General features: G+C 43.0%; 1 protein-coding gene across 1 annotated transcript in view; it reads left to right on the top strand.

The window, feature by feature from the left end:
• Positions 1-15941, top strand: part of CAPZB (capping actin protein of muscle Z-line subunit beta) — a 148004-nt gene that overhangs the window by 61836 nt on the left and 70227 nt on the right. Inside the window, exon 2 of the mRNA XM_058553075.1 lies at positions 4790-4879. Within this exon, the coding sequence (XP_058409058.1) occupies positions 4790-4879 (90 nt within the window). The remainder of the gene's footprint in view (positions 1-4789; positions 4880-15941) is intronic.

Below are 15941 nucleotides of genomic sequence, written 5' to 3'. Positions count from 1 at the left end.
AATTTACAACAAAGGAGCCAAGAATATACAATGGGGGAAAGGACAGTCTCTTTGATAAATGGTGTTGGGAAAACTGGACCCAGTCTTACACCATACACAAAAATCAACTCAAAAAAATTTAGATATCTGATAACTATAAAGGATCATATTAACATATATGTAAGTTTAAGCATCATGATATTAATAATACCCTTGAACACACCATTCCATGCAAGACCTAGATAAATATCAACTTTGATCTTCCCCTAGTGGCTTTTTCCCTTATAGCTACTCTTCTCACTCTTCTGAATTTTGTATTTACTGTTCCCTTGTCTTGGCTAATAAGAAAAAAAGCCTTGCTATATTAGTTTAAAATGCAGACAGAAACACACACATGCATACAGGCACACGTGTGTTTATGTCTCAATGATACAGAGTTGAGTATTTCTTGTTTTTGAGCTTTTTGGTAGCATCCTGGGTAGTCCCCTGGGACTTGCTTCCCCACCCCACCGTCATTCTATTTCTGGGGTCACTTGTGTATGCTGTGGATCATCCACGTTTTCTCTTGTGCTGTTTCCTGTTTGGACCCTCAGAATTTGGGATGACTCCCAAGTGAAGGGCTCCAGTTAACTCTAGTTTTAACTTTTTACAAGCTGTCATTAAGCTTTCCCATGTTGCTTGGCTTATGGGAAGCTTTTAGTCATTTACTACTTTAATGATAGTTAGACATCCTTGGCCCTAGAAATTTATGGTGAAATATTTCCAATTAAGATTAACTGGAATTAATGCAAAATATGAATTAGAACATTTTGCGATAGTATTTTAGTGGTTTCGACTAGATATAATCAGACAGAGGACTGTCCAGAAGGAACCCTTTATGCTACTGGCACTCTTGGGGTGAGGCTGTGATCAGCATATTTGGGGTTGGGGGTGTGAACAGGCTCAGGGAAGGGTTAAAACAATGTCTTTTATGGTCAAGTTACGACTTTTCTTTTCCTAGCCAATACACTGCTCAGCTTCTGGTTAATCCCTTCTGAATCCCAGTATGTTCTGGATTAAAGTTTCAATGTAGCTAGACTTACTTATATCTAAATTTGTTTTTTAGTTCTCAGAAAGATTGTTAATATCCAGTTGAGAATATTTCCAAAGACCAGAAGATTTTAGGGTTATGAGTGGTCTGTGAATTAGAATTGTATGTAGAATGTTCCTGAGTATGTGCGGCTTTTGGAGGCCTTAGCTTTGATCAGAGACTGGGAGTCTGCTGTCCCCAAAAATGATCATTTTAAACCAGGGTTTCTCAAACTTGACTCTACTGACATTTTGGGCCAGGTTGTTGGGGTTGATCCTGTGCATTGTAGGATGTTTAGAAGCATACCTAGCCCCTACCCATTAGATGTCAGTAGCTTCCCCTTCTCCAGTGATGACAACCAGAAATGTCTCCATACATTGCCAGATGTCTCCTGGGGGTTTGCAGGGAGGGCACAATCAACCCCAGTTGATAACCAGTAGTTTACACCTTTTTTTTTTTTAACAGACTTAATTTTTTAGAGCAGTTTTAGGTTCACAGCAAAATTGAACAGAAGTTACCATGCCCACAGAATCTCTGCCCCCACACATGCATAGCCTCCCGCATTATCAGCACCCCCTACCAGAGTTACAATTGATGAACCTACATTGACGCATCATAATCACTCAAAATCGTAGTTTCCATTGGAGTTCACTCTTGGTGTTGTATGTTCTGTGGGCTTGGACAAATTTATAATGACACATATCCACCCTTATGGTATTATATAGAGTAGTTTCACTGCCTTAAAAATCCTCTGGGCTCTGCCTATTCATCCTTCCCTCCTCTCCAACCTCTGGCAACCACTGATCTTTTTACTGTCTCGGTAGTTTTATTTTTTCCAGAAATGTCATATAGTTGGAGTCACATAGTATGCAGCCTTTTCAGATTGGCTTAAAATGTATTTGAGGTTCCTCCATGTCTTTTCATGGCTTGATATACCTCATTTCTTTTTAGCGCTGAATAATATTCCATTGTCTGGATGTATCAGTTTGTTTATCCATTCACTTACAGAAGGACATCTTGGTTCCTTCCAGGTTTTGGCAATTATGAATAAAGGCGCTATAAACATTCATGTGCAGGTTTTGTGTGGACGTAAGTTTTTCCTTTGCGTAAATACCAAGGAGCATGATTGCTAGATTGTATAGTAAGAATATGTTTAGTTTTACAAGAAACCGTCAAACTGTTTTTGAAAGAGGTTTTGCATTCCCACCAGCAATGAGTCAGAGTTCCTGTTGTTCCACATCCTTTTCTGCATTTGGTGTTATCAGAGTTCTGGATTTTGGCCATTCTAATAGGTGTGTAATGGTATCTCACTGTTTTAATTTGCGTTTCTGTGGTGACGTATGACCTGGAGCATCTTTTCATGTGCTTATTTGCCATATATATATCTTCTTTGGTGAGGTGTCTGTTAAGGTCTTTGGCCCATTAGTTTACATCTTTTAACTAGTTTGATTGCATCTTTTAGGGTTTTCTATTCGTGCACAGCCAAGGGGGTACATGGTTATTTGTGGAGTTTGAACACCTAACTCCAGCTTAGTCCAGGAAAGACTTCAGACTTGAATTGAGTGGGGCAAATGTTATAAAATATATTTTAAAATACTTAAAACATGTGTTTACACACATACACAGAAAATACTCCCATTCAAACACATGCTACTATGTATTAAACATTTCACAGGTATTAACCAAATCATTGCAACAATCCTATGAAGTAGATGCTGTCTTCATTTTATGGATAAACAGAGGCTTATAGAGGTTAAGAAATGTGCCCAAGGTCGTAAGTTAATGAATGGCAGAACTGGGAATTGAATATAGATCTTTCTAATGTCAAACCAGTTTATCTGTGTTCTCTAGCCCAGAAGTGGTGTTAAAATGTCTTCCCATGCCAGCAGGCCAGACCCATGTCACCGTGGCCTTGGCTGGCATAGATGGCATGGCACAAGTAGAGAATTCATGGTTGCTAGAATGTTTCACTAAGCAAAACAAGTGCCACAAGGTTTCTGGGGGGTGTGTGTGTGTGTGTTTCTTTTCGGGGTAGCCAGTTTGTTGTGTGTCCCAGAATAAATTGTCACTGATAACCATCTTGGGCAGGGAACAAGTTTGTTTTTTTTGCTTTTTTAAAAACAGCCTGCCAGGGGCCGGCCTGGTGGCGTAGTGGTTAAGTTTGTGTGCTCCGCGTCGGCAGCCCGGGTTCACGGGTTCGGATCCCAGGTGCAGACCTGCACCACTCGTCAAGCCATGCAGCGGCAGCAACCCACATACAAAATGGAGGAAGATTGGCACAGACGTTAGCTCACAGGCAGTCTTTCTCAAGCAAAAAAGAGGAAGATTGGTAACAGATGTTAGCTCAGGGCCAATCTTCCTCACCAGAAACAAACAAACAAAAAAACCCAGCCTGCTGTATGTGCCATATCAATTACCTGAAAATGAAATTGCCTCCAGTTAACTTAATGTTACGTGTTAAGTTAAATCAACTTGATGTGTTATGTTTTTGGTGAATAAAAAGTGGGTCCTTGTCCCACAGCCTGTTTGTGGTTAATATACCTGGAGTGTAGATGATTATATTCAAAGATTATATTTCATTACAGTCAAATGTGGCATTTCCAGGATTACTTTGTATATTTTATGAAGATTCTTTAGCTTGTTGATTTAGCACTTTTAAAAATCCTGAGATCGGTCTCAGCAGACCAGATTTGCAATACAGATCAGATGGTGCCTCTGATTGGTTGTACTGGGGCCTCCGCCTGCCTCACTTGCACTTCTTAGAGTCGCGTGCAGTGGTCCTCACCGCTTTACCTGGCCCACCTTTCTTGCCTTGTTTCTTGTTGCTCCTTCTGAGGTCTGGCCTTTGGTGTTATAGTCTGCCGTGCTCTGAAGTTACTTGGCACTTTACCAGTCTTCCTCCCACTCAATTCATTCCTTCCTGCCTCCCTGCCTCCATTATTTATTGCATATCTATGGTGACTGGCATATGGTGGCTCTCAGTACATATTTGCAGCGTGGATATTGAGTGAGGAGAGTACTGTGAAGCACACAGTGCATAGCTGCAAGAAGGTGCTCAGTAAACGAGAGTAACCTGTATCCTCTCGGACCCCTGCGGCAACACTGGCCCCAGTTTATTGCTCCTGTAGTTCGCTTTGCCAGGTAGAGTGAGCTCTTGGCTGTAAGTGGTCCAGGTCTTGGTCTACTTTGCAAGGACCTGGCACCTGGAGAAATGTACCAAGCTTTAGTTGAATGACTGAAGCACTTGAAACCTTTGTGTGCATCTGACCGCTTGTTCTTTGCCTGGCTTTGTCCCTGGCTTGGGGCTCATCAGAGACCCTGGCCTGGTGATATTACCTGACGTTTATATCCAGGTTACAGCAAAGGATAAAGCTTAATCTGCTACTTGAGCATGCTCACCGCAGAACCAGTTGGGAGTTAATACATCTGCATCTCCCATGGTCTGTTGAGTTGGAGAGGGAAAGCCAATGAGGTTTTGAGATGGGGGTGGAACAGGACAGCTGTCTGAACTCTCCGGCCTCTTCCCACTTCTCTGAGTATCTTTTGGATGCCTTCACTTGGGGTAGAGACTGCTATCAAACCAGCATCTCCCTCCAGGAGGTGTGTCAGAGGGTCCAGTGGAGGCCTGTTTGGTCTCAGACTACCCTGAGCAGGCTGAAACTACAAAAATGCTTTTTAAAAGGGAGTTCTTGGTGTTTCTGTTGGCAAAATGACTTAGACACTTCTGTTTCTCTTTCACAGAGTGACCAGCAGCTGGACTGTGCCTTGGACTTAATGAGGCGCCTGCCTCCACAGCAAATCGAGAAAAACCTCAGCGACCTGATCGACCTGGTATGTGCTTTGTTCTTATGGTTTCATTTGGGTGTGGCTCCTAATCGGTTGCTTTTGTGTATCTTTTTCCATGCAGAATTCAAAACACACAAGAAACCTTCTCTCTCCCCAGCCAGACACCACCACTGAGCCACGAGATTCCTCCAGACAGAGAGAAGATGGGTTTCACGTGGTTGTCTTTCTGGCAGAGCTTTCTGTTAGCAAGGCCCAAGATAGGAGTTCTCAAGTTGATTACCGTTGTCCCCTTCCCCAAGCGCCTTGTTTTCAGTTTCTAGAAGCTTGCATTTAGGCATGGGGGAGAGGAGGCCACTTGCAGCCAGCAGGTGTTCAGCAGTGCACAGTACGAGGCTGTGTGAGTTTCTTTGCTATTGTGGAAGTTTCTCCAGCCAAAGCAGTACAGGAATCTACCCTGTAAAATGCTTCGGTGGCTTTACTTCTACTTTGAAATGGTATAAAACACAAAAGTTGGCTTTTAAAGAACCCATCACATCTGTTTTTTAAGTATTTAATTCTTTTTCTTTTTTTTTAAGATTCAGAATGATTGGTCTCAAAATGATGCCTCTGATTAACTGGCACCATAATATTATTTGAAAATTCTCAAAATGTTAAAAACATCTATAAAGCTATGGGAAATATTGAAAAGAAGTAAAATAAAATCAGACCCAGCTGAGTTACTAGATCATTTGGCCAGTGAGTTCTGGCTCTGGGTCTGGAACCCAGGCTCCCTGAGTCTGAGTCCTCTGTTCTTTTCACTGCATCTTGTGTCTTGGATGTAATTATCAGTTGCCAACCGTGGCTCATCAATGAAGTATCTTTTAAAATAGTGGTTTGAAAACTTGTCCGTATGCTGTAGTGATATATTTAATTCCATTCTATGAATTCAGAACAGTTTTACTAGGAAAAATACATGGCCGCAGGAGGCTCATGTCATTCACAGGTAGAACTCTTCACAGCAGTCTGGCGGGACCTTCGTGTAACTATTTGTGTATTTATAGGGACACAAACTCCCAGTTGAGAGGCAGCCGTGTGAGATGGAGTCGGGCCTATTGAAAGAGCTGTGAACTTGCTATCTTTTACATGTAATAACTCAGGAAGTGAGAAGGAGGAGGTTTCTGGAGGTAAATGCCCTGAGGAGCAAGTCAGCGACAGGTGCTTGTGATGGGAATGAAGAGAAGAAGGTGGACGTAGCAACGTGATGGGTCCTGGCTGGACGAATAGGTGTTTCAGATGAGTACTAAAGAACAGAGGGTTGAATTGTGATGCAAAGGAACCTACTGTATGCTCAGAATCGGGGATCACAAGCCAAGATCCGGGGAGCTGACATAAATCACTGAAATGGACGTAGTGTAGGAAAAGGGGTTCGGCGGGCAGGCCTCATTTGAAAGAGCAGTGGCCCCTTTGCACCAGTCGCTTGTTGCCCTGTGGGAGTAGGATCCTCTGTGGCTTGTTTTCAGGCTTTTCTGGAGGAGCCATACATTTTTTGTTTTAAGTGAAATATTCTGATCTTTCAACATTGGCCCAAACATTGGATTGGTTAGATTTGATTTTTTGTAGAATCTGGGCATGAGTGTGTGAAATGTGAGTTGGGGGGACAGGAAGGTGGGGGTAAAGAAGAGGATCTTTGTTGGGAAATAATGAAATGTAAAGTTGGATAGTTAAGAGGTGTCCTTGAAAGTCAGAAAGAGGGCTTGAGTTTGATGTTGCAGTTATCACCACCGTCAGCCCACACGTTGTGCTGAGCAGTTCACTGCATGGCCTTGTGTAACGCGCAGCAGTCCGTAAGGTAGCACGGCAAGATGCAGTCTGGGAGGGGCTATACGTCTTTCTGTTTTTCTTGGTCGGAGATTTTTCTTTTTTTTTTTTTTGGTGAGGAAGGTTAGCCCTGAGCTAACATCTGTTGCCAGTTCTCCTCTTTTTGCTGAGGAAGATTGCCTCTGGGCTAACATCTGTGCCCATCTTCCTCTACTTTATGTGTGGGACGCCACCACAGCATGGCTTGATAAGTGATGCATCGGTCCACGCCTGGGATCCGACCCTGTGAACCTGGGTCCACCAAAGTGGAGCGCATGAACTTAACCGCTCTGCCACCAGGCCGGCCCCCAGAGATTTTTGATTGTTTGTGTGTGGAAGAGATGGTGAAAGTTGAAGGTATAGTCAGATCCCTAATTTGGTCAGCTGCAGAGGCTTCTTTTTCTTTTAAACTTAGCCTGAAAGTGTGCTTGGCTAAGTTTAAGTTTAGTTTGCCAATTTAGTTATTACTGTATTTTAGAAATAAACCAAACATAGAAGTAAGAACTCATGAGCAGATTTTTCTCAGTAGACTCTTCTTCGTGTTTAACAGGCTGTTTTGTTCTTATGGCAACTGAACTGTTTTACTACAGCTGTGTGTTTTCTTTGTGACTCCTTTGTCCCTCTTCATTTCAGAGAGGGCACATCGCTGCTTTTATGGAAACCTGGTCAGCTGGTTCCCTTGCTTATTATGCCAGTTTTACTTGGGCTCCACAGGGAAATGGCAGCATTGATGGTAAATGAAGGAGAGCATCAGGAGCCGTCTTTCACCTTAGCCAGACACTGAGGGAGGGAGGTTGGCCCTGAGGTTTAGTTTGCAGGAGAGTACCCAGACCCTGCTTGGGTGCCACACTGTGTCTGTCCCTGTTCTGTGATGCAGTATGTGGCATCCTGTAGATGACCGTCAGAGTACACTGCTTTTCCACTTGTAACTTTGTCTTCTGTAGGATGTGGCTGGAGAGGATGGAGGCAGACACAGGCTGTGGGTTGACAGCTAACGTTTGTTGAACGCCTACTGTGTGCCCAGGACTGAGCTGGATGCTTCTATTTGTCTTATCATTTATCAGATTTTTATAATACTCCTTTAATGAACCTATGACTACTTCACCTTTTTTGGATGATTTGACTTGTGAGGAAGAAGCCAGAGTGGTGGTGTGGCTAAGCAACACCAGGAGACCTGATTTCTCTTGCTGGGGTAACTCTGCTGGGTGCCTTTGGGTCCAGTCACCTACATTCAAAGCCACAGATTAAATATGGTACATCTTTCTGATGTGTCGGTCTTACTTGTTTGGGGAAAAAGTGTTAAATAATGTAATTCATTAGTGATCTAAAATACTAAAACATAGATGTATTATGGAGAATAATTCAAAATTTACATAATTAAAACAAAACTAGAGACTTGAAAGACGTAACCTTCTTAGAGCCAGGCCACTTAGGATTAGCGGTTACTGTTGTCCGTTGCTTCATGGGGAGGCTGGAGAGGCGCCGACTCCCCTCGCCAGGTTGTGTGGAGGCCAGCCTCGGGCCCCGTCTACCTCCTAAGGCTGAACAAGAGGCCATAATAGATTCTCATCATCCAGAATGGGCTGGGGAATTGGTGTTCTCATTAATTTTTTAATTTGAAGTATGATGAATGTCAAAATGGAAATGGAGCATGACTTTTCAACGAATTAGGATCTGGTAAAGCATGCCTCATTAAAACTGTATTGACATGCTTCAAAAGCCACTTTTTGATTAATGGTCTGGCTTCATCAAGTTCCTTGCTATGTACCATAGTATATAAGGGGCATCTGGGCTGGTTTTGTACTGGGTCCTGTGACCAGTCCTAGAAATTACTTCTTTGAATGTTTTCTTTTCATCGCTGCTATTTTTCTTCTGTTTTCCCTGGGAATGACAGTTCTTTTTTTCTTTTTAACTGAATTTGCAAAATTCTTTTGTTTTTGTAAGAATTGGTCTGTGCCGAGTGTACTGCTGGGGCTCTGAAGTTCACTTGCAGTTTTAGTTTCTTTCCAAAGCTGTAATTTCAGAAAACTCGCACCATATGGGGCCATCTAGAAGCAGTGTATCCGGGCCTTTGTTTCATGTAATCTGGGATCAGTGAGATGCTTTCAGAGCAGCTCATGCCCTGCTCGGTGCAAATTACAGTCATTCCTCCTGTGCTCACCTGCCTAAAATAATGAAGGAGAGGTGGTGGTTTTCAAGAAAAGTCTCCAATTTTAAGACTGATAGGAATGTTAGGATTTGCCAGCATTCCCCATGAAAGGAATGGCCTCGCTTAGATGTCGAAGCCAGAGAACCGTAGGGGAATTTATCCGGTCCACCAGAGGTCTGGTTACAGAGCAGTATTAAAGAGAAACGTGGCGTATGCTTGGCAGCTAGGCCAAGGCAGCCCAATTTATCGTGCCAGATCAGCTTTCTTTTTTCTTTTTTCTTTCGAGCATCAGAGCTTTTGCTTCCTTGGAATTATGGTGCATGCTGTGATTGGTAGAAAATGACCTTCCTTTGCAGATGGCCAAAACATCATTTTATTACATATTAATCCCATTGTACCAGAGCAAAGCCAGCCGAAATCCATTGTGAAGCTGTTTCAGGAATACCTACGTGTCCCTCTGGGCCAGGAATCATATGATGTTAAGATGCTCCCTTGGCTTCCTAAACTTTGACCTTCTATGGCTTTACTCTGCACACTGGCAGCAAAAGCAGAAACTTCTTGGCTGGAGTGCATTTTGAGCCCTGAGCTGAGAAAGGAGTTTGTTTCTGCAAGTTGGCACCCAGCAGGCCATCCATCCTTTGCCTTTTTAAGAGCAAACCAAAAATAGCCCTAAAACTGTTTAACTGGGCAGAAAAGTCTTTGCTTGCAATCGTTGGTCACTTCGCTTTTTAATTCCTTCTCTCTTCTTTGCTATAGTCACCCAGAAGTCCAGCTCTGGGGTGTCCCCAGACTTCACTCAAGCAAGGAGGAGGGCATCAGAGCTGGGGAAGCGCCCGAGCCGTCTGGGCCGGGCCTGTGGGTTAGAGGTGGAAGAGACATCCTGATGTTCTGACCAGGGAGTTGATTACTTGATCGCTTTTCGTTTTAGCATATTCCTCTTTTTAGCAGCCAGAATTGCCCTCCAGAAATAGAAAGGGCCTGCTGGGTGCAGGGCTTTCCACTGCCAGCCTCAGCAGTACCTACACTTCGAACAGCTCTCAGAAATTGTCCGCCTCTAGGCAGTGTGAGGTCGGTGGGGGCGTGAGGCCCGTGCTGTGATTCTTCCCACTTGACAGGTTAGAGGACTGGGGTGTGCTTAGGCACTGGGGGCTCAGCGAACGAGCGAGTGGAGAGCTACAGCTTACATTTCCAGGAACCTGCTCTCCATGAAGCAGCCCATGCAGTCAAGCTCACATACGTTTGTGGTGGGTGAAATTAAGGCTAATGTTATATTTAATAGTTCATTAATATATCTGATTTCTGATAAGCATTGTTACTCAGCTTTTGATCTCTAATAGTTGAATCATTTTGAAATCTGGAAATTATTTTTCCAGTGATAGCTGTATGGATTGAAGCATCAAACTCAGTTCTATCCCCAAGTGATGAGGATGTGCTGGGCCTGGGGACCCAGGTGCTGCCCGTGCCCTTGGGCCTCTTGAACACCAGATAGGATCTGGTTTGTCTGTGTTCCCGAGTGAGCAGGCTTGCGTTTTCTTCTTGCTTAGTTTCCCTATTATCATCGCCATTTAAAACAGTCTCATACCAGCGTTTTGTCCCCTTTATTTCAAAGGCAATTTTTAAAATGTCTTCTCCTTTCTAAAGGGGTCTTTGCTTAAGTAGGTGAAAAGTGAATGGGCTCAGTCAACATTTACTAAGCGGGCACTGTGCTCAGCCCTGGGAGGAAATGCAGCCTTTATTCTTTGGCTCCCCATCCATAGGAAAAAAAATGCAGAGATCCTAAAACTTGGTCCCTGATAAGAATGCCCTTGGTTGGATTCTCTCGGCCCTTTGGTCTCCACCGGTGGGTCAGCTCCAAGGATGACGATCAAGAGCTGCAGAACTGAGTTATTCTTTCTACAATTATTTAGCATCTGCTATGTGCCAGACACCATTCTCAGGGCTGGGGTACAGGATGAAAGGCCTGCTCTGCCGAGCTGACATTTAATGGGGATTCAGGGGAGATTTTCCAGAAGAAGGAAGACTTGGCCGTGGCCAGCCTTGCACTCTCCGTGTCTCTTGAGTAGATACACAGAGGCGTGTCTGTCTTTACTTTTGAGTAAAGGTGTCGTAGGCTCTTTGATGGTTGTGCCCAACTAGCAGGGAGTTTTTGTCCTCTCCCTGATCTTTCACTCAGCCTCTTACTTCTCAGATTCTTTCCCCAAGGCATTCCTGACAATAGAGGAGAGCAGATGCATATCTTTGGAGTTTTAGGGGCAAATCCCAAAGTGGCTGCCCCTAGTAGAGAATTTTATGTTTTGTCTTTTTTAAAAATTTCCTTCCGATTCATAACATGCCCACATGCAAGATATTTTAATGTAAAAAGAATGCTTTCTCCACCAAAGCCTTGAGTCAAGTTGATGCCTGGAAAGCCGGGCTCTGGGGCGTTGTTTGGAGACGCTCAGCTGGGTTTTGTGCCTGGGCCTCCCCACAGAGCTTAGTCTCCCTCCTGTTGGGCACCAGGAGCTCAGGGAGGGGGGCTCCCCCGTGACGCACACCACTGATGCACAGGACTATAGCCGCATGGAGCCCTGGCCTGCTCTGTAGCCCTGCCAAGCGAGGAGGGGGTCTGTGCTGGACCCCATTCGTTGGTACCTAGGAAGTTCCCTGTGGGTTTATATTGGGGGCGGGGGAACTTGGCTTCCACTCTGCTATTTGTCGTAAGATCTGCCGGGAAGTTTTCTCTCCTTGGCCGGATATTGTCTCTGGAGCAGAAGCATGGAATGGATCGAAAAATTGGTAATTATGCACCAACCTCTGCACAGTCTCTGTTGTGCTGATGTTTCTGAGCTTTTCTGCAGGCGACACCGTGCTGCAGTTCCAGTTTTACAAGGGGAAAAAGCATTCCAGCCAAGGGCCTCCAGCAGTATTTTAATGAACTCCATTCCTTGGAAAGTTGTGGTGAGCCTTTTCATGCAAGTGTTTTGCTCTTTGAATGGACTGCAGCTGTGAAGACTAAAGCAAGGGAGATCGAGAATGCAGACCCCCGGACTGTAGGTGCTGAACTGGCTCTCTGTTCGCCGCCCAGGGCTGCCTCTCCAGGGGAAGGTGGCCCTTCATGACCCCAACCTGCTGCTGAGGCGAGGACCCTGCCACCTAATGGTGCGGCCTCTGATTTGTGTCAAGGTGGCAGCTAGGCAGCCCTTCTAAACTAGGACAAAATGGTGTGATTGGCTTTGAAAGAGGAAATGGGGCTTCCTGGGGTGCTCTCACCTGACCTCCTTCTCCATAGATATGGCCAGAAGGTGTTTGAAATTCTGATAAGTTCTGTTGTGTGCAGAATAATAGACCCTCATTCGATCCAATTAAGAATGAGGTGAATTGCCTCCTGCACAAGCAGTCCAGACAATTGAAACTTGAAACCAAATGACGGACAGGGGTCATTTGCCTTCTTTTATGTGTGTGTGTGTTCCTTGGGGAGCCAGGACTATTTCCCAGAGGCTGTAATGATATGTCCACTGGTCCTGAACAGTTCTGGACCAGTAACAGTAGTTACTGGGTAACAGCAGTTACCCATTATGACTGGGGGTTGAAATTCTCCAAAGCTAGGTCATTTGAAAGTTAGCTGTCTCCCATCACCTTTAATGTCACCACCCAGTATGCTTTTGTTATTTTTCAGAGGAGATTATAAAGTTGAAAACAGAAATTATTTTTTGTTTCGTCTCAGATTTAGAATTTGATTCTTCCCTCTTGTCATTCTTCATAAAAGCTTTCTCAGTGAATGACATGGAAAAAGAAATAGGTTTGGTGGAGATCCATCAGATGTCAGATGCACTAATGTGGGCCTCATTCTTTTTTTTCTGTTTATTTATTTTTTAATTGTGAAATTTTTGCCGTACATTATCGTCAGTCACCATGTAAATGCATCCCTTCACCCCTTGTGCCCACCCTCCTGCTTGCCCCTGGTAACCACTAAACATTCTGTCTGTCCCTGTGTTGGTTTATCTTCCACAAATGAGTGAAGTCATGCAGTGTTTGTCTTTCTCTGTCTGGCTTATTTCGCTTAACATAATACCCTCCAGGTCTATCCATGTTGTTGCAAATGGGACGATTTTGTCTTTTTTTTATGGCTGAGTAGTATTCCATTGTATATATACACCACATCTTCTTTATCCAGTCATCAGTCGAGGGACACTTGTGTTGCTTCCATGTCTTGGCTATAATGAATAATGGTGCGATAAACATAGGCGTGCATAAGCCTCTTTGGATTGTTGATTTCAGGTTCGTTGGGTAGATACCTAGTAGTGGAATAGCTGGATCCTAAGGTATTTCTATTTTTAATTTTTTGAGGACTCTCCATACTGTTTTCCACAGAGCCTGCACCAGCTTGCATTCCCCCCAGCAGTGGATTAGGGTTCCCATTTCTCCACAGCCTCTCCAGCATTTGTTGTTTTTTGTCTTGGTGGTTATAGCCATTCTAACGAGTGTAAGACAATATCTTAGTGTGGTTTTGATTTGCATTTCCCTGATGATTAGTGATGTTCAGCATCTTTTCATGTGCGTATTGGCCATCTGTATATCTTCTTTGGAGAGGTGTCTGTTCATTTCCTCTGCCCATTTTTTGATCAGATTTTTTTTTTTCATTGATGTTTTAATGGTTTCTAACATTGTGAAATTTTGGGTTGTACATTTTTGTTTGTCCATCACCATATATATGACTCCCTTCAACCCTTGTGCCCACCCCCCACCCCCACTGCCCCTGGTAACCACGGTCCAGTTTTCTCTGTCCATGTGTTGGTTTATATTCCACATATGAGTGAGATCATACAGTGTTTGTCTTTCTCTTTCTGGCTTATTTCACTTAACATAATACGCTCCAGGCCCATCCATGTTGTTGCAAATGGGACGATTTTGTCTTTTTTTATGGCTGAGTAGTATTCCATTGTATATATATACCACATTTTCTTAATCCAATCGTCAGTCGAGGGACACTTAGGTTGCTTCCACTTCTTGGCTGTGGTGAATAATGCTGCAATGAACATAGGGGTGCATAAGCCTCTTTGGATTGTTGATTTCAGGTGCGTTGGATAGATTCCCAGTAGTGGGATGGCTGGATCATAGGGCATCTCTATTTTTAATTCTTTGAGGAATCTCCATACCGTTTTCCATAGAGGCTGCACCAATTTGCATTCCCACCAGGAATGCATGAGGGTTCCTGTTTCTCCACATCCTCTCCAACATTTGTTGTTTTTGGTCTTGGTGATTATAGCCATTCTAACGGGCGGCGTGAGGTGGTATCTTAGTGTTTTAATTTGCATTTCCCTGATGATTAGTGATGTTGAGCATCTTTTCATGTGCCTATTGGCCATCTGTATATCTTCCTTGGAGAAGTGTCTGTTCATTTCCTCTGCCCATTTTTTGATCAGGTTGTTTGTTTTTTTGTTGTTCAGTTGTGTGAGTTCTTTATATATTATGGAGATCAACCCCTTGTCAGGTGTATGTTTTGCAAATATTCTCTCCCAGCTGGTTGGTTGTCTGTTCATCTTGATTCTGGTTTCATTTGTCTTATAAAAGCTCTTTAATCTGATCAAGTCCCACTTGTTTATTTTTTCTTTAGTTTCCCTAGTCTGGGTAGGCATGTCATCCGAAAAGATTCCTTTAAAACCAATGTCAAATAGTGTGTTGCCTATATTTTCTTCTATGAGTTTTATAGTTTCAGGTCTCACCTTCAGGTCTTTGATCCATTTTGAGTTAATTTTTGTGAGTGGCGATAGCACATGGTCCACTTTCATTCTTTTGCATGTGGCTGTCCAGTTTTCCCAACACCATTTATTGAAGAGACTTTCCTTTCTCCATTGCATGTTCTTAGCACCTTTGTCGAAAATTAGCTGTCCGTATATGTGTGGTTTTATTTCTGGGCTTTCAATTCTGTTCCATTGATCTGTGTGTCTGTTTTTGTACCAGTACCATGCTGTTTTGATTACTATTGCTTTGTAGTATGTTTTGAAGTCAGGGATTGTGATGCCTCCTGCTTTGTTCTTTTTTTTTAGGATTTCTTTAGCTATTCGGGGTCTTTTGTTGCCCCATATAAATTTTAGTATTCTTTTTTCTATTTCTGTGAAGAATGTCATTGGGATTCTGATTGGGATTGCATTGAATCTGTAGATTGCTTTAGGTAATATAGACATTTTAACTATGTTTATTCTTCCAATCCACGTGCATGGGATATCTTTCCATTTCTTTATGTCATCATGGATTTCTTTCAATAATGTCTTGTAGTTCTCATAGTATAGGTCCTTCACCTCCTTGGTAAGATTTATTCCTAGGTATTTTATTCTTTTTGATGCAATTGTAAATGGTATTATCTTTTTGAGCTCTCTTTCTGTTAGTTCATTATTAGCATATAGAAATGCAACTGATTTTTGTAGATTGATTTTGTACCCTGCAACTTTGCTGTAGTTGTTGATTGTTTCTAATAATTTTCCAACAGATTCTTTAGGGTTTTCTATATATACAATCATGTCATCTGCAAATAGTGAGAGTTTCACTTCTTCGTTACCTATTTGGATTCTTTTTATTCCTTTTTCTTGCCTAATTGCTCTGGCCAAAACCTCCAGCACTATGTTGAACAGGAGTGGTGAGAGTGGGCAGCCCTGCCTCATTCCTATTCTCAGAGGAATGGCTTTCAGTCTTTCCCCGTTGAGTATGATGTTGGCTGTGGGTTTGTCATATATGGCCTTTATTATGTTGAGGTACTTTCCTTCTATTCCCATTTTATTGAGAGTTTTTATCATAAATGGATGTTGTATCTTGTCAAATGCCTTCTCTGCGTCTATTGAGATGATCATGTGGTTTTTATTCTTTGTTTTGTTGATGTGATGTATCACGTTGATTGATTTGCGGATGTTGAACCATCCCTGCGTCCCTGGTATAAATCCCACTTGATCATGGTGTATGATCTTTTTAATGTATTGTTGTATTCGGTTTGCCAATATTTTGTTGAGGATTTTTGCATCGATGTTCATCAGCGATATTGGCCTGTAATTTTCTTTCTTTGTATTGTCTTTGTCTGGTTTTGGTATCAGGGTGATGTTGGCCTTGTAGAATGATTTAGGAAGTGTTCCATCTTCCTCTATTTTTTGGAAT

Source organism: Diceros bicornis, chromosome 13 (assembly GCF_020826845.1).
Source record: "Diceros bicornis minor isolate mBicDic1 chromosome 13, mDicBic1.mat.cur, whole genome shotgun sequence".
NCBI lineage: Eukaryota > Metazoa > Chordata > Mammalia > Perissodactyla > Rhinocerotidae > Diceros > Diceros bicornis.
The sequence above is the reverse complement of the archived record's forward strand: the minus strand, read 5'-3'. Positions and strand labels throughout refer to the sequence as shown.